At 38.3% G+C, this 20,966-nt stretch overlaps 2 protein-coding genes across 2 annotated transcripts in view; both read right to left on the reverse strand.

Moving 5' to 3' along the window:
* AXDND1 (axonemal dynein light chain domain containing 1) overlaps nt 1–10,563 on the reverse strand; it is a 57,728-nt gene extending 47,165 nt beyond the window's left edge. The window contains exons 1-7 of the mRNA XM_005880250.2: nt 10,549–10,563; nt 9,174–9,353; nt 7,705–7,877; nt 7,173–7,276; nt 3,641–3,761; nt 2,820–2,905; nt 979–1,035 (exon numbers count right to left, since the gene is read on the reverse strand). Coding sequence (XP_005880312.1) covers nt 979–1,035; nt 2,820–2,905; nt 3,641–3,761; nt 7,173–7,276; nt 7,705–7,877; nt 9,174–9,249 — 617 coding nt within the window. The 5' untranslated portion in view covers nt 9,250–9,353; nt 10,549–10,563. The remainder of the gene's footprint in view (nt 1–978; nt 1,036–2,819; nt 2,906–3,640; nt 3,762–7,172; nt 7,277–7,704; nt 7,878–9,173; nt 9,354–10,548) is intronic.
* A 5,909-nt stretch (nt 10,564–16,472) lies between these two features.
* Nucleotides 16,473–20,966, reverse strand: part of SOAT1 (sterol O-acyltransferase 1) — a 39,437-nt gene continuing 34,943 nt past the window's right edge. The window contains exons 12-15 of the mRNA XM_005880251.2: nt 20,691–20,789; nt 18,629–18,764; nt 17,883–18,028; nt 16,473–16,852 (exon numbers count right to left, since the gene is read on the reverse strand). Of these exons, the coding sequence (XP_005880313.1) occupies nt 16,796–16,852; nt 17,883–18,028; nt 18,629–18,764; nt 20,691–20,789 (438 nt within the window). The 3' untranslated portion in view covers nt 16,473–16,795. The remainder of the gene's footprint in view (nt 16,853–17,882; nt 18,029–18,628; nt 18,765–20,690; nt 20,790–20,966) is intronic.

The raw sequence follows: 20,966 nt of genomic DNA on the forward strand, positions 1-20,966 counted from the left end.
TGTAGGAGGCAGCTGATCAATGATTCTCTCTCATCATTGATGTTTCCATCTCTCTCTCCCTCTCACTTCCTCTCTGAAATCAATAAAAAATTTTTTTTAAAAAAGACTAGTGAAATGGAGAAATACTAATGGTTAAATGCAGCATATAAAAGTATTCTGTGTATTTTATATACTTTATTATATATGATCCCGCAATCCCACTTCTGAGTATTCATCCAAAAGAATTGAAATCAGGATCTCAGAGAGATTATTAGCACCCCCATATTCACTGCAAAACTAGTCACAACATGTAGAAACAGCATAGATGTCCATTGATGAATGAATGGATAGAGAAAAAGTGGTATATACAGGCACTGAGATATTATTCAGACTTAAAAAACAAGGAAATTCTGCTACATACAACAACGTGTATGAACCTGGAAGATATGACACAAAGTGAAATAAGCCAGTTACAGAAGGACAATACTGCATGATTACACTCACATGAAGCATCTAAAATAGTCGAACTCATAGAATTATGGATTGGAATTGTGGTGTCCAGGGGCTGGCAGGAGAGGGAAACAGGAACTTGCTAATTAGCAGGCATGAAGTTTCTGTTATGCAAGGTAAGCTCTGCAGATTTTCTGTAGCACTATACTCAGAGTTAACACTGTATTGTACAAACATTTGTTAAGAGAGTAGATCTCACGTTATGTTCTTACCACAATAAAAAAAAATTTAAAAACAATCAAAAGAATGTTAAAACTGTCAGGAAGCATTTTATAGTACTTAAACATGATAAATATGTAAAAACTGAGTATTCAATTGGACAAATGAAAACAGTGATTAGATAACAGAATTGTGGGCAATTATTATCTAGGGTTTCTGCTGTCATTTTAATATTTTTATGTAATAAAGTACCAAGAAAACTGTGTATTTATATACAGTATATACAGTTATCCTTTCTAAGAAACACTTTCAAAAATAAATTGTACTTACATGGATGGGAAGAGCAATAGCCTGTTTTCACTATCTTTGAGGAGAGTCGTATATTTGCTGCAATAAATAAGACAGGCAAATGTTACTGGGAGAAATGTATCCCATATCACAACATGATCAACAACTTCAGACCTCAAGGAACTGAGAAGCTGGACGGTAATGAGAGAGATCCGCCATCTTGCACACAACATCATGCCTAAATAGTCTCAGACATCTACAGATACAGGTGTAATGACATTTATCATATTTGGAGCTTTTTTTTTTTAACAAAGGAGCTTTAATCATATTCCTTAATATATCACAATATGAAAATTTCCTATATTCACTTAAAAAACAGCCTTTTGGAAGAATCAGGGAAGGAAAAAAATGGTGGCAGAGTAAGTGGCTGCTGCACGGACATGCTCCCAGGAACAAACTGGAATTACAAATAAGAAACAGCCTTTTCAAAGTGGAAGAATTTTCTAAGAACACTGACGTAAGCAGTTAAGTGACTAAACAGAACTCAGTCTTCCTGACTCCCAGCCTGATCTGCCCTCTGGAAGTGCTTGTTTAGAGCTAGATGAGTATCGTGAGGAGAATGATCTGGCAATCCTTTAAACTCATTATTATTTATACATCCTTTCTCCTCCCCCTAGTTAATAAGCATTTCCTTTGGTTCTTCCCCCCTACTGGAACACAGTTGGTTAATAAAGTCCATTTTCAGAATTCAGATCAGTGAACAATCTCCAGGGAATATAAAGACTCCGTTTAAAAAATGAGTATGTGAGGAGATACCCCGGGGGCAATGAGCACACCTAGCACCCAGATCTTGCTTTCTAAATATCATTCACCACTAAACGGAATCAGGACTCCTTGGAGAAGTGACTCAGAGCTTATTCCAGAGCTGAAGTTGTGAAATACAAGGTGAACCTAGAAGTCTTATCGAGGTCAGAAAATAAGAGAACATTCAAAGGCTTTTGGGGACACGCTTAAAGAACACAAGAGCTAGCTCAAAGGAGCTGACATTGGCCAAATCTGAAAATTTTTGAACATCGAAATAAATATCATAGTGAAGAATTATAACCTACTGAAAACAAAAAGAAATCCATGAGTCCATATGGTAAAATGCAAAATAATAAATACAGGAGAAATGATGGAGTTAAAAAGTCATAAAAAGATCTATAACTAGTGGGTCGATAGGAAATATAAAATAAGTATTTTTGGTAAAGAGTCATGATGTCTCCAACTTACTCTTGAATAGTGTGTGTGCGTGCGTGTGTGTGTGTGTGTGTGTGTGTGTGTGTCTGTCTGCCTGTAAAGCAAATGAAGTATTCGGTGAGTCAGGATAGAGCGTCCTATTTTTGTAACTTTTTAATAGTTTTAACTATATAAAAATTAAAAGTTACCCCCAAAACCAGTTCTATTTAGTTACTTGGCAAAATATTATCCTAAAACCCATCATCACAAGGAAATGCCATATAACATATGTACTAGATAAGGTAAAAAGAGTGAGACATTCTGGATATCTATAATAATAAAAGTGTAATATGGAAAGTAGACCAGATGTCCTTCTAGACAACCTTCCAGATGAAGCCGGGGCTGCAAGGGAAGCCCAGGTCCCGGGTGCTTGCTGGTGGCCGGAGGGAAGCCGGTGCCAGCAGTTGGGGGCAGGAAGGCCCACTCTTGCACGAAATTTGTGCATTGGGCCTCTAGTTTCATTATAAAACATTAATCCAGTTCTAGTTTGTTGTTGTTGTTAATCCTCACCCAAGGATATGTTTTCCATTGATTTTTTTTTTTTAGAGTGGAAGGGAGGGTACGAGAGGGAGAGGGAGATATTCAGTATATAACATAGTACTCACTCATCATAACACTCCAAACCTGAAACTCCTGTACTTGACACAATGTGAAATTCTTCAGGAATCAAAGTATCTGTTAGTTTCTTTGGCTTAAGAAGAATGACAAGAATGAAAACATTAGATTTTTTTTTTAAAAAGAATTGCCCAAATCCTTATTCCTGTCCCAAAAGGATGCTATTTATTAAGAGATTTTGATTAGAAAAATAATATTAGTAATACGGGACATGGCAAGTAGTAAAAAAAAAAAAATTGGCAGAGCATGTCTTTTAAAAAAATTTGAATTACATAATAACTTTGGTCTATTAGTTACAGGTGTCCCATATACTATTCAGAAATCCACTGACTTTAAAATTAAATAGGAATTTAAAATTCACCTTAGCAATATCCCCCAAATAAGAATTCTACAACTTTAAACTGTGGATTCTAAAAAAAAAAAAATTAATCTCCTAAATTGCATTTTCTAGATTAAAGTGAATAACAGTAGTTTGGAAAATGGCTTAAAATAAGATACTTTTGCTCTTTTCTCACTAAACACCATTTTCTAGAAATAACTAAAAGCACTAAGAAAACTGGTAAGCAATGCAGATCGTAGTTATAGTACAACACTGCTGTAGATTTTGGGAAAACCTTTTTTTCAAGTAAAGAGAGGAAGATGAAATTATTTATCAAATTCCTTTTTTCCTTTTCTTCCAAAGCCAGTCCCGAAAGGCAGAGCCTAGCCCCCCAACAGGTGAAGCCAGTCCCAAAGGGTGAAGCCTAACCCCGAAGAGCCTAGCAAAGAACCTCTTAGTTGTAGTCCCAACAGGCTCAAATTCTCTCTTTACCTTATGAGGCACAATGGCACCGTCATTTGACTGTAGTGAAGGTTTTGAACGTGGGGGGCAAAGTACACCCTCCCTCGGCTCTCCTTTAACATATTTAACATCGTACAGAAAAGAAATATCCCTGAAAAGTAAGAAAAATATATTTATAAAGTCGACTTTCAGTCTGGCAGCTGGATGAGAGTTGGTAAGACCCACACAGACTTCTCATGGTTAGAAAGGGGCACAAAACTGGTCTCCTCATACTTACCAGGGCTGAGGCTTTAGACATGAGTTCTCCCCATATTCTTCTCTCCTCCACCTTCTCACTCACATCACAAATTCCTGTCCTTCCATCTCAGTTTAAGATATATTCCCTTTCTCAGGATTATTTCCTCCACTTATGTCCTTGATTTCATCTTTGCCCACATCCTTGAGGATCTCATTTCACCAATCATAACCTCTGTGTATCTCCCCCCTCTATTGGAACATTCTCCTTGGCCTATAACTGAAGTCTTTCCCCCTTCTAAAAATCTGCCCTGACCACGCATTGTCATTTTACCACGATCGATCGGTTGATCCATCCATGGATCTATCATCTACCTCTCATTTTCAGTTAAACATCCAACTTCTTGAAATTTCCCAAAAATCTGATTTCCATCTTCGTCTCTGTTCTAAAACTATTCTCCAGGAAGCCGACAATGACTTTCCACTGCTAAGTTATCAGTTCTTATCTCCCACTACTTCCCTGGATTTTTTCCAGGGTTGGTCACCTCTCTTTTTAAAGGCACTCTCCTCTGTCCTGTGTTGCTGGACTCCCTGGTTCTTCCACCCTCTCTAACTGCTACCCCTTGGACTTCTCCGTGACCTCCTGGCTACTAAACGGAAATGCTCCACCACACTCTGTCCTCATCCCTCTGTTCTTTACCTACGAGTTCTTCCCTGTCAATGTCATCAAATCTCACTTATCACATTTGTTACCTCCTGGCACAGCTGGTATCTTCCTCCATGCTAACGTTCATCCTCCAACATTCATTAATTCTGTCAGTTAGCACCACCACTCTACTCATCAAAATCTCCGCATCCATAACGGATTGCTTCCCATCCTTAGCCCTCGAGATCCACCTATCACTAACACATTCATTTTAGAGCCACCCTTCTATCATTCCATTGGTTGGTCCTCTTGTCTTTTGCCAATGCCAAAATCACTCCTCCGAGTTGTTGTTATTTTTGTGTGCATTCTCACGTTTCTCTGGTAGTCTACATGCTTCTACTAGATTTATCTCCCTACGGAGGTTATAATCATGTCACTTACTGCACATAATTCTCAGAAGTCTCTGTCCCTCCCCCCGATTTTAATTGGTAGAGTCATTATGGAATACAGTCTATTGGTTCGCCTGGATGGTTGTCAGCTGAAGGCCATTCCCAGCTTCTAGTGGCCAAGGACAATTCTCAGCTTGTTTTCTCGCTTCCTCCATCCTCGAAGCCAGCAATGGCAGGCTGAATCCCTCTTAGATTTCAAATCTGTCATCCTTCTCCTCCTGTCTCATCTCTCCAACCCAGGGGTCCTCAAACTACAGCCCGCGGGCCACGTGCAAATACAAATATTGTATTTGTTCCCGTTCTGTTTTTTTACTTCAAAATAAGATATGTGCAGTGTGCATAGGAATTTGTTCATAGTTTTTTTTTAAACTATAGTCCGGCCCTCCAACGGTCTGAGGGACAGTGAACTGGCCCCCTGTTTAAAAAGTTTGAGGATCCCTGCTCCAACCGATTCCACTGCCTTCCTTTTCCACTTTTAAAGACTTGGGCAATTAATTTGGGCCCATCCTGATAATCCAGGATAATCTTTCCATCTCAAGGTCCTTAACCTTAATCACATCTGACAAGTCCCTTTTGCCATGTAAGCTTCCGAGGGTTACAGTGAGAACATTCTGGGGAAGCCATTATCCTGTCTACCACAAAACAGATCTGCGCATTAAAAAAGTTCCAAGTCAGAAGTCTTTTGACATTGAAGCTTTAATGTCAGTTAATTGCCATATTCAGATATAGCTAATTATTTTTCAAAGTACTTCAAACCTCTCATAACTACTGATTATTACTATTAATAACTATAGCCATGATCTGATGGCATAAAATACACTTTATGACACTTAGACCCCAGGACACAAAAGTCAATGGCCCAAGTTTCTGCCACCTTTTCTAATACTGATATAGCTAACACCTCATATATTTAAAGAGCACTGTGTAGTTTTACAAGTGCTCTTCCATTCATCATTGCATTTGTTGTTCTATATCCCTGGGAGGTGCACAAAATGGAGCCTGTCTATTATTCTCTTTTCATAAATGAGAAAACAGAACTCAGAAAGACTGAATAACCTACCCAAGTACCAGTAAACATTTGTTTTTTTCAGATGAAGTGATATTTCAGTAAGAAGCAAACAGAGAGTTACGCTGACGAATGGGCCATGCACAGGAAATGAGCAGGTCACAATCTTTCACAGGAAAATGTCGACATTTAGAATATTTTTAGGAATGATATAAAAACAACAAAGAGTATTTACGGATTTGATCTGAAACAGTGTAAAGGTTAACCTGTGGACTTGAGGAAAACCAGGGCTTAAGCACTTATTTGTCAAGGTTTTCCACATCTTGAAGCTATGTTACCCAGCATTCCTCAGATATACAAAAAACAAGAGGGACTAGAGGCATTCTCTCTATCCCTCTACCTTCCTCTCTGTAAAAAATCAATAAAAAATATATTTAAAAAAAACAAACAACAACAACAAAGAGTATTTATGGATTTGATCTGAAACAGTGTAAAGGTTAAGGGTTCACTTTGAGGAAAACCAGGGCTTAAGCACTTATTTGTCAAGGTTTTCCACATCTTGAAGCTATGTTACCCAGCATTCCTCAGATATACAAAAAACAAGAGGGACTAGAGGCATTCTGCCTGTATGATCCTGTCCCTTTTACTAGGGCACAAGGAATAGGCAAGTAAGGGGACAAATAAAGAAAGGCATGCAAAAAGAAAATTTACAGACTGTTGGACCTCAGGGAAGGCAGGGGAGGGTGGATGGGAAGAGATCAAGCAATGAACTTGTATGCATATATGCATAACTCGTGGACACGGACAATGGAATGGTGAGGGCCTGGGGAGGCGGGTGACAGCAGGCTAGAAGAGGTTAATGGGGGAAAAAGGAGGATACGGACAATGGAATGGTGAGGGCCTGGGGAGGTGGGTGACAGCAGGCTAGAAGAGGTTAATGGAGAAAAAAGGAGGACCTATGTAATACTTTCAACAATAAATATTTTTTTAAAAAGAGATATATACGAAAAAATTTTTTAAACAAACTAAAAGTACAGTTAGCACCTACTGCCATCCTACTGATAAGGTGGAGGTCCCTCTTCAGATTGTACTGTGACTCATCAAAGATACTGAAAGCTTCAAAATGTTTGATTATGATTTTTCCAATGCTGCCCCTCCCAAGGAAATCATAAGAAATAAAAAAACAAATGTTCATCTGCATCGACCCCTACTATCTTCCTTTTTTACCTTCCAGCTCCCGTTAGGGAAACAGGATGGTCAATCAGATATTTGAACTTATTCCTTCGAATAGGGTGATGCCAGACGTGATCAACAGCGCGCGGAAGGGTACCCTGGTAAAGAACAAAAACGTGAATACACAGCAGAGGGCGCACTAGTCAAAGAAAACATATTAACCATTTTGAGTATTTACATTAAGGGCATTTGTTTATTCTACATAAAAAAAGGAGAGAGAGCAAAATTCTTATTCAATATTATGGAGAAAGACTGAAACTTGAACAATTCTTCAATATGAAAGGAAACTATCAAGACTAAGAGCAGTAGTGATCATTTAGGTAAATCACACAAAAACAAGTTAATGGCAATACTCAAGTATTTCCTTAGAAACATCCATGCAAAAGATTTTAGATTTCAATATAGGAAAATAATGTAAACATACTTTTTAAGAGACTCTGGAATACATAACATATGCTCAATAAATAATGAACTGGATACCAAAAAGCTAAGTTTTCCAAAGTACTTTATACGTGTATATACACACCTTTGGGGCTTTAGTTTTCTTAAGAGGCAGTAAGTTTTCAGGACAAGAACCAGCATTGGCTGCAGAGGTCAGAGAAAGAAGAACTTCCTGAGGGATGAACTCATTCTGAAGGGGAGTTGGACAGGGTTTTGAGCGATCCACCATATTTTTTCTCTGTCTTATTTCAGGAAGTCCTAGGAAAGCAATGGGGAAAAAAGCGTATTGTGGTTTTTTTGGAGTTAGTTGGCGGTTCCCAGGCTGTCTCACCAATCCCATTTTATATGTTTCTAACAGAAGAAACACTGCATCTGGTTGCCAAGAATATTTAAAATACTCAACAGCATCTGATCAAGAAAAAGCAACTCATATTGCCTGCCCTACTTACACTTCCATCAGACACAGGTTCAAAAACTCATTATTCCATTACTCCAAATTCAAAGTTGAAAAATAAATTCACTTCACTTGCTCAGTTAACTTGGACAGCCTTAAGATGATGAGAATGTCTATTTTCCTAGTGATGTGAAAAATGACAAAAGAAGCCTCCTGTTCTCAAAACTGTCAAATTATTTTGTATATTTTTTCTATGTGAGTTCAAAGGTGGAAATAATTACAGTACATTGGGCATTTATAGAGTGAATGGGATCTGGATTAGGTTTAAAAGTAAAAGTAGAATTGGGATTTTTGGAAATGAAGAGAGTGGAATAATCTGAGCAAATTGTTAGAGGAAGAACAGTACAAAGAGTGTCCTACTCAGCTTGACTAGAGCGGAGGAGGTGTAAAGGTAGGGCTAATACAGGAAAAAGTCTCCTATAAAGTCAGTCAAGGAAAGTTAGGCTGTCACTCTTACAGAACTCTCCACTAGTTTCTGCCCCTCACTTAGTGTGGCTTGTGTTAATTTCTATAAGGAGGTATCATGCTTTGATCACCATCAAAACCTCTAAAGTTCACATTATCAAATCTGTTTCTTGAAAGTCTGGGGTGGTATCGGAGTTATCAGAGGAAATAGAAAAAAAATAAACTTCAGATGTGGCTTTAGCACAACCTCTCCTACAAACGAAGAATGAGTCCAGCTGATTCTTATTCTAATACAGATTTGCATTTATCTGTATAGGAATGAATATATTATATAAGGTATTATTTTCATTTGTAATAATTACAAAAGCCTGATACAAACTGGTTCCTCACTAGGTACCAAAAAAAAAAAAAAAGGTACTGTTTCATACAATTATTGGTATTTAAAATAGGGTGAATTTAAAACAATATAAAGTAATCAGCCTTTGAAAATAAATTACACAGGTGGAATAGTGAAACAGCAGCCTGACTCAAAAATACTATAAAGAGAATGGCTTTTATTGCAACAAGTGTATTGAAAAAAAACGACGCTAATTAAGGTATCCTGAACTCTCAGATGAAAGAAAACGGTGGACAGATCATGATTTCTGTCTATGGCCGTGATTATTTACGTCTGTAGGACCCGTGAAAAACTTTACCTGTCTCTTCCTTGGATGCAGAGACGTTTAATTTTTTGCCCTCGAGAGATGTGGAGGGCGTTTTCGGGTGAGCCATAATAAACAATGCCTCAAATCACTCTCCTTAGTAATTTGAAATATCCTTCCAGAAAGCTAACCTAGAAACAAATCAGCAGCATGTTAGGCAGGGCTGCCAGTGACCTGCAGGCAAAAAAAAAAAAAGAGGGAGAGACCCGTTATGAGCTTATGTTAAATGTCGGAGTTAACAATTCGTCTATCATGGGTTTGCCTTCCTTGGGGAGACTTCTGCGTTCCCCGCCCAACGCGACTAAGAAGCCTGTGGTGGGGTCAGGGTCAGCGTCCGAGTCGGGAAGGACACGCTGGCCCCACCGACCGCCGGCACCTCTGTCGGCCCGGTGTCCGGCTACCCACGGGCAGCGCCCTCGCACGCCAGCTCCACAGGCTCGGGTCGGGTACCGTTCGCACCGTTTCTGTCTCAGACTTCCAGGGAAACGGACACTTGCAACCCGTATTCATAATCACATTTCCCGCCAGACATCTTGCGTTCCGCCTTTTCTTGGAACGCCTACGTGTCGTCATAGCAACCTAGGACCCCGGCCCTCAGCCGCTCTTAATGACGGCTGTCCTCGGCGGTGCCTGAGAAGGAGGGAGACAGCTAAGAATCCCAACAGTCGCTCTGGGAATTAATGTGTTTTAAATCGCAGCACAAGTTCAGTAGCAACAGAATAAAAATGTTTTATCGGGCCGTTCTCACAGAGCCCGAGAGTATCCGGAGGGCTTCCACCCACGGGCTGGCGATAGTGCGCATGCGCTATCCCTCTCGCCCGGGGGGGGGGGCCCACCTTACCGTCCCTTAAGGGTTGCTGGCGTCACCGCCACCACACACACACTTTTCACTGTTTTGCATGTTTTTCTAAAAGCCAAATTCTGGGGAAAATGGGTAATTAAAACCTGAGTTGCCACTGGTTGAGGCTTTATTGTGGGGGTTGTCCCGTCCTTGCAATCTAGATCCAGTCTTCCTAGGACACTTAAGCCACGCCCTCCCGAGCACGCGGAAGGCATTCCTTCGTCGGAACATTTTTGCGGGGCGGGGGGGCGTTGGGGTGGAAGGAGAGGCGCAGGGGCTGGAAACAAAAAGAAATGCACTCAAGCCGGAGCCAACCGAGGCAAAATCGTTGGGTCTTGTTCGAAAACCTGTTCTCAGGATTGAGTGTGATAAACACTTTTGCACCATGGAGTTGAGCCCATGCCCCTTGCAGCCACCAGAGGTCACTTTGTACATGATGGAGCCTTAATGCCAACTAATGCCGGTGGAATCCCAGCGTCTAGATGCCTCTAGTCTGGAAAATAACTTTCAGAAGGAAAGAAAACTTACCTTGTTCAATCGTCATATTCCTTGGTGCCAAGCACAGTGCCAACACGTGACGTTTGAAAATCAACGAGACAGTTCTATTGCTTTTGTATTGATAGACAAATTTCTGGTTTCCGGAGTAATAGTAATGAGAAATATAAGCAAAATGTTGAAAATAAAAGCAATCTCGAAGACCCCTTTTCATTCTCCTAATCAAACACTTTTAGCCTTTATTTAGCCCTGTCTTCCATCACTCTAATTTTTTTCTAGATTTTCCAAGAATTAAAATACACATATAGCATTCACATAGCACACATATAGTTCACCATTAAGGACTGGCAACCTTCAAAACCGGTGATGCAATGCACAAGCAGGTGGAAGGTAATTTTCTCCCAAAGTGTATTTGCCATCCTCGCCCCACACTGGTGTTGTGACTCCGCGTTATAATGAGGAACCATACCAACATAATGAACTCAAAGGTCCCAAAACTCCAACATCAGCTTAAACATGGTTTATCAAGCATTTAGGTACTGGAAGAACAAAGTACCACCTTGCATAATCTTAACCTAGTTTTAAAAAATCTAAGCAGGACATTGATAGACGAAATAGAGATAAGTGAACAAATTCAAGAGATACAAAGAAAAGTCTATAGGATTTGGGAAGTGATTGGAACTGTGGTGGGAAGTAAAAGACATCAAAGGTTACTTCTCACCCTAGCCGGTTTGGCTCAGTGAATAGAGCATTCGCCAGGGGACTACAGGGTCCCAGGTTTGATTCTAGCCAAGAGCACAGGCTGAACTCCCCCACCCCCAGTAGGGGGCGTGCAGGAGGCAGCCAATCAATGATTCTCTCTCATCATTGATGTTTTCATCTCTCTCTCTGCCTTCCTCTCTGAAATCAATGAAAAATATATATTTAAAAAGAATATGGTTCCTTAAGTGTTAAAAAAAGTTACTTCTCACTTTCTATCCTTGCAATGGTGTGATTATACATGCTGTTTCCTGAGCAAAGGTCTGGGTTAAAGTCGAAGAAGTATGTAAAGTAGTAAGTACAGTAGATAAGAAGATAAGAGCATTACACTAAGACCATTCAGAATACAACTGCTACTTTTGTGAAAGATCCTCTCCTAATTTTGAATTATACCAAGAGAACCCTAAAATGGAGTAAGATAAAAATGCAAGATGAGCAGGTAATAGTTTTCCTAAATAGAAACATTAAGACATAGAAGTGACAGTCAGAGTTGTAGATGGGGCCAATATTGCTTGCTGGTGTTGGCTGACTTCTGTTGGCTGCTTAACATCAACTCAGCAGCAGTCCTCCTCTGGGGCTTCAGAAGAGAGCGAGTCGGTGTGATCATTAAACATGCCCTGAACTGGGAAAAGTACAAGGAACAGTAGGTGCACTTTTGCAACGATGTCCTTTTTACCAACTCATCTTCCCAGTGTGTGGGCAGGGTTTACACACACATCTGTGGGCACTTAAACGCAGCATGCAAAGTTCCCTGAAGGAGTCTGAATGTGAAGTAGGCCAGAACTGTTTAATGTAACTAAAAAATGAAGGCATTAACCAGAAATGATAAAGAAGAGACACTGAGAAAGCTAGGCACTGCTCAGCCAAACTCTTCTCTTGGGGCAGGATAGCCTCTAGTATTGTTTCCACAAAAGGACTCCACTAAAATTGAACTGATGTCACCAATTGTCTTAGTTTCAAGTCAGATTTCATCTAAGTACCCTCCTCCTGATTCCACATGAGTGTGCCTACAGGATGTGAAATGCTTTTTAAAATGCACTGATTTTAGAGAAAGGGGGAGAGAGACAGACAAACATTGATTTTTGTTGTTCCACTTATTTATGCACTAATTGGTCAATTCTTTTATGTGCCCTGATCAGGAATCAAACCCGAAACCTTGGCATATTGGACAATGCTAGAACTAACTGAGCTACCCAGCCAGGGCAGTAATATGGCTTCTGTCTTATTCATAAGTGTACCTTTAGTGCATAGCACAGTACCTGGCACATGGTGGTGATTCAGTTTAAAATACATTCATTTTTCTCATCATACAGTAAGTTGTGTTTCTACAGAGAACAGATTCAGTGACGATGCCAACCTGAGTATATCACTCCATGTGTGAAATGATTTCTCATGGTATGTTTACAAACTGGTATTCTTTATTAGTCAGATACATGGACCAACTAATTTGGGTCCACATGCAAGCTGAGCCTAAAAGGACAGGAAGCTAAACTTTAATAAATTCGTCAAGGAGGGGGCATGTCTGATTTCTGAAGAGTTTTCACCTTCCCACTCGTCTACAGAGACAGGTGAGTAAAGCCACACCATGGAGGGTAACTAGAGAGTATTTTTTTGGCTGTAACTACCATACAGTGGGCCCTCCATATCCACACATCCTGCACCTGCAGATTTAACTAACTGTGGATGGGAAATATTTGAAAAAAATTTAGATTGTTGCTGATGTGTACTATGTAGTTAATTAAGCCTATGATGCTTGCATCTCCTTAACATGTACAGACTTTCTTCCTTGTCATTATTCCCTAAACAATACAGTATAACCACTCACATACCATTTACATCATATTATGGATTATAGGTAATCTAGAGATTAAATTGTACAGGAGGATATGTAGGTTATACGTAAATATGCCATTTCACATAAGGTACCAGAGCATCCTCGGATTTGGATATCCACGGAATGCTCTTTTCTCCCTGCATTACTGGTTTTCAAACTTGGGGGTAGGAGAAAATGGGTGTTCAAACACGAAGGGCTCTAGCACCCCATCTCTATCTCAACCAGAAGCAGCGATATTTTATCTGTTTTTTACATTCTGGGCTAAAGTGTAACAATTTATTCTTTAACTGGTCCAGGCCACCTGTTCCCTACAGTTGTATGAGTTTACCTTCATTATTTTTCCCCATACAAAACAAAGAACTGTACACAAAATTACTTATGATCACACAAAACAAAGATTATCTTTTTTGCATAAAAGACTTCAACAATTCATAAATTATATCTTTTCAGGCTACACAACCCACATGACCAGCTTTTAAGCACACAATGTTCTGATATGTTTTCTCTGACTTCAGGATCCAATTTTCCAGGTAAGTATAATTTTGATAGATGAAAACTGCCCATACTAAATGAATTACTTCTACAGCATAATCTGTTTGCAAATATAGAACATTTACACTCTGTACTTTAACCTGTCAATGTCATTCACTTTTACCTTGCAATGATTAAAAAGGAAAAAAAAACCCACAAAACATTTCCCCACTCCTTTTGCTTCCAAATGTTGTAGTCTCAATTTTCTAATTAAATTCTAATGTAAGGCAACTGCAGTACATTAGTCCACCAAAAAGCAAAAAACCTCCATTTTCCTTCATTACCCAGGATTGAGAATATAAAAGCACCTAACAAATTTATGGCAAAGTTAGAGCTCTTAGTTGTTCTCTTGGATAACAAACTCAAAATAATAGTTACTATCCATTAATATCTCTTACAGGAAAGAAATTTTAATTTTATTACATTCAAAGGAAAAAAGTATCATCCAGTAACTGAAAATAATTTTAGCAAGAGGGGAAAAAGAATCAATCAATCTTCCTGAAACATATTACTAAGAAGTTTTTGTTTTGTTTAAAGGCTTTTGCTAAAAGCAGCTAGTGATAAAAGATCATGGCTACCAAACTAAGTTTCTTTCACAGAAAGTTGCTATTCCTTTGAGTGTTTCTGAAAATTTCTTAGGAAAGTCTTATCATTCTAAAGTGTCTCCAATTATACACAAATTATTTGTTGTCACATAAAAATCTAGGGCAGGAAAAAAATCACTAATAAACAAAGGGAAGATGAGAGGTTTTTTGTATTTTTTTAACTGATAGAGTTAACTTTTAAAATATATTTTTATTGTTTTCAGAGAGGAAGGGAAAGATAGAAACATCAATGATGAGAGAGAATCATTGATCAGCTGCCTCCTGCATGCCCCTACTGGGGATCGAGCCCACCAACTCAGGCATGTGCCCTTGACCGGAATCAAATCTGGGACCCTTCAGTCAAAGGCCAACGCTCTCTCTATCCACTGAGCCAAACCAGCTAGGGCTGGGAGTTTTATTTTGGTGTTTTTTTTTAAGTAGCCTTGATAAATCCAATAAATAAACTATTTAGAATCAGTACAGAACAACAAAGTCTTCTCAATGAGAGTATATGTTTACAGTACTTAACAGAAATACAGACCTAAGAATTCCATTCTCTCACTTTAATAGATTGGCTTATTCATAACCAAGTCTTACATCAATCTTGTTTTATCAGCTCCCTAATATTTAAAAAGCAGTTATAAGTTTAGTCAACAAGTGGTTGACTAATTTTAATTCTTAATAAAAACACCAGCAATTAGAAGGTATATTAAAGCAGTCCTGTTTGGAGGTTATGGTTCCATTACAATCACACTACCACTGTGCACATAATTACTGTGGAAGATAACCTTGAGGTGCACTTTTGTCTGTTGAAATTGGATGTGAATTTAAAATGCAGTTAGAAGTTTAGTCAACAAGTGGTTGACTAATTTTAATTCTTAATAAAAACACCAGCAATTAGAAGGTATATTAAAGCAGTCCTGTTTGGAGGTTATGGTTCCATTACAATCACACTACCACTGTGCAGATAATTACTGTGGAAGATAACCTTGAGGTGCACTTTTGTCTGTTGAAATTGGATGTGATGTTTAAAAACTGCCTAAATTCACCTGAATCAAAGGTATGGGGAATAAAATAGGTGATTAAATTGAGTACTTGTGCTACAGATTAAGTTGTGACTATTAAGAAACTCCTTCTACCTTCTTATAAGACTCACACTGTCTTTAAAACAATTTGGAAAAGACTTCCCCAAACCGTTTGGATAACAGTAGGCCTGTTAGAATTCCAAGAGGGCCTCTCAAGTTGTCTGCCTCAAATAACAGTAATTTTTTGAATAATTCGTAAGTCTTACTTCTTTGGGTGGAAAGTTGAACTACATGCATGGCCTCAAATACTCCCTCCAATGCTCAATCTTTACAAACATAGTCACACCTCATACATACAAACAAAATAAGTCCTCCACATCACACCGTATGAGCAATGGGCATCTTATAACATGGGAACATCACATAAAAGAGTACATTTTCCTGAAAATGAGCACATAATTTGTTTCACCTAAAGTAAAATACCACTAAAAGTATAATTGAGCAAATAGAGAAGCCAGCTTCTGGATCTTTAAGAATCACTTTAATATTATTGGAGGCGATTAATACTTCTGTTACAGACTTACTAGTCTGCAAATTAATTCAAGTCAGTAGTTATTAGACAATAAAATAACTGTACCAAAGGATACTTCTAAATAACTTAAAAGAAGTTATGACCTTAAAGTTTTTAAAAATTATTTTCCATACAAGTTACATGATAAAATAATTTAAACATATGATTGATTCCGCAAGTTTTTAAAAAAAATTTCTTTGAAAGTTATGAGGAAATATTTTTCTTTGTCCCGTGCCTTCTTTCTCTTTCCCATCCTATTTCTGTTCTTCTCATATATAATATTATGAATGAAACCTCAAGAATTCAAGGTGAAAGATGTAATTTTGCTTCATAGAAACCATGACCTACACTGTATAGTAAAACAAGATAAAACTTGGGTAGAACCAAACTTTTTTCAAAAAAATACAGGCTGAGAAGAACAACCACCCACAAATTAGGATTTATAATAAGATTATCTTTGGAAAGTAGATATTTTCTCTCTACTAGAAATAGCAAAACATTCCATATTCTTTTCTTTCCCAATTGCATGGTTAATTAGCATACATTCCACCACTGTGCATGAAAAAATTTCTAAGCCAGAGGTATTTAAATGATTTCTTCATAAGTGTTTTGGCTAATTCAATGGCCAAGAAAACATGATGTTTAGCCTCTAATTAGATAGTCGAGAAAGAAAACATTTAATTTCTGAGGCTTAAGCCAATATGACCCAGCAAACATCTGTCATTACGTTAGCTATTAAGTCTTCCTTCTCCGCAAAGTAATACAAAAAAGCACTGCTTAAGTGTACATTAAGTCCAGTAAACTTCCAACAGCTCAGCTCCAGATGACCTAGGGATGGAGTGAGTCATCTGTCAAGCCTGGAGTGGTCCAAACAACAGGGATAACTTCATCAGTAACAGCTGGAAATAGATGCTGACCCCAAGTCAGGCAGAATACCCAGTCTTCAGTGTCAAGGAAGGAAACCAAGTCCAAGCTTCTAAAACACGTAGCGGCAAGTCCAGGAACGTGGCCGGATGTAATCCAGAAATGTGGGCTTTGAGAAAAAAGAGGAAAATAAATGTAGCTTACTTGTGTGCACTATGTGCATGAGGTGTGGGGAGAGATAGGGATGTTAGTGTCATATACTGCATACCTCTAAAATGCCTCTCAGCATTTCAGCAACCTTTCAGTTAAAAATAGTTCAATAATTCAAAAGATGTTCATTATTTTTATCTATAGCATGGATTTACTTGGTTTAGAGGCTTTACATGAAGCTTTTAAAGTCCAGTAAACCCTACACAATTGCCCTTCTGACTAAATGTCAAATAGGTCCTACACCTCTTTAGGTGTCGTGCATTTTATTTTAGCACACCCCTATTTTTAGTAGTCCAGAGCAGTTAGTTCAAATGCACACAGAGGATTAATAGGAAATAAGGAGGGAGCATTAGGGCAGCATAACAGAAACAGTGTAGACAGTAGAAGCTTTGGCAGAGAAACTGATTAATTTGATTGTGGGCATCTTCAGTTACAGGTGCCTGTGAGAAATACCGGGGTATATAAAGAAGGCACCCCCTAATTATTTGGGAGTCATCCACATGCAGCTTAAAGCTGAAGCTCTTATGTAATCATGAAAAATCAAACAACAATAGCAACAAAAGAAAATCAAGGGAAACGGGATCCTAGGCATATGAATGTAGCTGGACATTTTTACAAAGACGTAATACTTTGGAAAGGAAGAGGTAAAATATACATATATATTCAGGTGTGTGTGGAGGATAGGATACACATGTCCTACATTTTTAAGACACAGGAAGAAAATTACAAGGAGCTAAAGAAAAAGCAGTAAAAGAGTAGGAAATTTAAAAAAAGGGGGGGGGGAGCACCAAGTAGGAGAGTTCAAAGTGAAGAAAAGCAAAAGAAAAAATTTTAAGAACAGTAGCAATAAGATCAGATAATGTTTCTCTCCGCTTAACATTAATTCATCACAATCTCCACTGATGTCCTTCCCCTTAAAATTGCTCTCCAACCCTCACAATCGGGGACAAACATGTCACTTCTCCACTGCAGCCTGAGTGCTGACTCACATTTTTCAGAGGACAGTGCTGACGTGCATACCACTCTTGAGAATAAAAGCACAGGAGGACTCCCTGGCTCGCAAAAAGTGAAGTCCACATCATGACGTTCCAAATCGGCCTTTTCCGGCTGTCATTGACAATGAAGTTGAAAGCCACTAAAGTCAGGAAGAGAACAAAAAATATATATCAAGACAATCTATAAGCAGCCTCAGATAGCTGCTAAAATCATCCAAGTATCACAATGAGCATCAACTGTGCGGACATGGTTTATTCTGGCCACTGCTCCTATAAATAAAAATGAAGCTTCCGTGTTGAAGTTTATTAACCAGTGATTAATTAAAAATCGGACAGTATTCAGAACAGGTGAAAATATATTTCATGGAATCATTCATATTCTAGCTTATCCCTTCCCCCCACCCAAAAAAGGGTCAGTTTTTTTCAGCGGGTGAACAACGATAGAGTTGAAGAATGGCGAAGTTGTTTTTTATTGTTTTTGTGACCTACCAAATCAGTGTTACCAACAGTCTGCAAGAGGTTATGTGGCTCATTTCTCTACTTCAAAGTATATAAACATCTTGAAACAGAGTTGTGTATAATTACTCAAAATCAATGTTCTTTTCCCTCTGATAAGCAAACACTGCCTTGAGATGATATTACTGCTCACTATCTAGCTTCCTACATTGATTTCATACTTTATTTTCTAAATTTCTCTTTTGGCATCAGCCTCAGTCCTCATGGCATGCCAAGATACTTACTTCCAAAGAACATGAAAAGCACGAAGAGCACTGGGTAGAAAAAGCTCAAGCAAACAGCTAAGGCGTATTCGTGCACGACAGCAGACACAGCAAAGACGGCTAACATGGCAGCAGACTTGAATCTCTTAGTGAAAAACTAGGGGAAAAGGAAATATTAGAAAGCAGTTTTTAAAAGGTAACTAAGCACAAACTACATAAGACTTATAATTATCACATGTTAAAGGCATCAATTTAATTATATTTATATTGGACTTTCCAATCTACTCTTTGGATTAACCCAAATGTATTATAATATAATTAGAAAAAACACCTATGCTTAAAAATCCTTATTTTCAAAGAAGGCATTTTCAAAACTAATAATGTTGAAAGGGAGAGCGGGCATATTTTTAAAAACATTAATAACTTATACTGGTAAGTCACTCTGATGGACAAAACATAGTTTTTATATATTAATGAACACATCAGATCTCAACCTTTAGAGTAGCACAGTATGGTAGACAGGGCAGGCATCCTCTCCATTTTTACAGGTAACAGAACTAAGATTTAGAAAGAAGAGACTTGCCTTGTCCATAAGTGAAACTACACATATGAAGGAAAGAACACTCGAATACAATGCTATCTGATCTACAACATGCTATCACTTAGCCAATAATCCGGAGGAGACACCAGCATTAATCAACCATGAGATTCAAGATTTCATTCCATCAGTCTAAATACACTCTGCTCTGAAGAATGTCTCAAAGACCTACATGACCAATTGGAGAGATGTTAAGTCCATACATAGGGTGGTTTTCCACTTTGAACAGATTTTAAAAAAAGAAAGTAAATGAAGAAAAAGTTAGAGGGAGATTATCTGTTATCAGTGAGATCCATAAGAAATGATCCATAAATGGTGGATCAGTTCAACTTATCTGAATGTTTGCCTGCATTCTTACTTGGTAATTATACAAAGTAAAATCCAGAATGAAAACATGGTATTAGACCCAGTAACTGTCCATACTGGTCTCTCAGCAGTATTATTCAAGGCAGAAGATTTCTTAGACATAAATGGCTCATAAGAGAATTAAAGACAACTAAGTATAACTTCCTCCAGCTGTACAATATTAATACTTTCTGGAAAAGAATCTCCATTTCTTGAACAACATCAACTAAATCCTGCTGCTTACCCAGAGAAAGTCCTTGTAAGCATAGTAATACAGCCAGTCATGGACCACCACATTCCAGGTCCTGTAATAGTTGGAGTAGGATGTGGAATTCCACCAATCCTAGAGCGGGCATATTTTTAAAAACATTAATAACTTATACTGGTAAGTCACTCTGATGGACAAAACATAGTTTTTATATATTAATGAACACATCAGATCTCAACCTTTAGAGTAGCACAGTATGGTAGACAGGGCAGGCATCCTCTCCATTTTTACAGGTAACAGAACTAAGATTTAGAAAGAAGAGACTTGCCTTGTCCATAAGTGAAACTACACATATGAAGGAAAGAACACTCGAATACAATGCTATCTGATCTACAACATGCTATCACTTAGCCAATAATCCGGAGGAGACACCAGCATTAATCAACCATGAGATTCAAGATTTCATTCCATCAGTCTAAATACACTCTGCTCTGAAGAATGTCTCAAAGACCTACATGACCAATTGGAGAGATGTTAAGTCCATACATAGGGTGGTTCTCCACTTTGAACAGATTTTAAAAAAAGAAAGTAAATGAAGAAAAAGTTAGAGGGAGATTATCTGTTATCCGTGAGATCCATAAGAAATGATCCATAAATGGTGGATCAGTTCAACTTATCTGAATGTTTGCCTGCATTCTTACTTGGTAATTATATAAAGTAAAATCCAGAATGAAAACATGGTATTAGACCCAGTAACTGTCCATACTGGTCTCTCAGCAGTATTATTCAAGGCAGAAGATTTCTTAGACATAAATGGCTCATAAGAGAATTAAAGACAACTAAGTATAACTTCCTCCAGCTGTACAATATTAATACTTTCTGGAAAAGAATCTCCATTTCTTGAACAACATCAACTAAATCCTGCTGCTTACCCAGAGAAAGTCCTTGTAAGCATAGTAATACAGCCAGTCATGGACCACCACATTCCAGGTCCTGTAATAGTTGGAGTAGGATGTGGAATTCCACCAATCCTGAGGAAAAAAACCAAAGCTATAAAACTACACACATACCACACACACATACATGTATATACACACAGAGCCAAAGCAAAAACCCCTGAATATTTCCAAAGAACATACACACATAATATCCAGTGTGTGATGATAAATTGTCAGTCCATACACTGATGTCAGAAAAATCTTAAAAGG

This window comes from Myotis brandtii, unplaced genomic scaffold (assembly GCF_000412655.1).
Source record: "Myotis brandtii unplaced genomic scaffold, ASM41265v1 scaffold630, whole genome shotgun sequence".
Classification (NCBI taxonomy): Eukaryota; Metazoa; Chordata; class Mammalia; order Chiroptera; family Vespertilionidae; genus Myotis; species Myotis brandtii.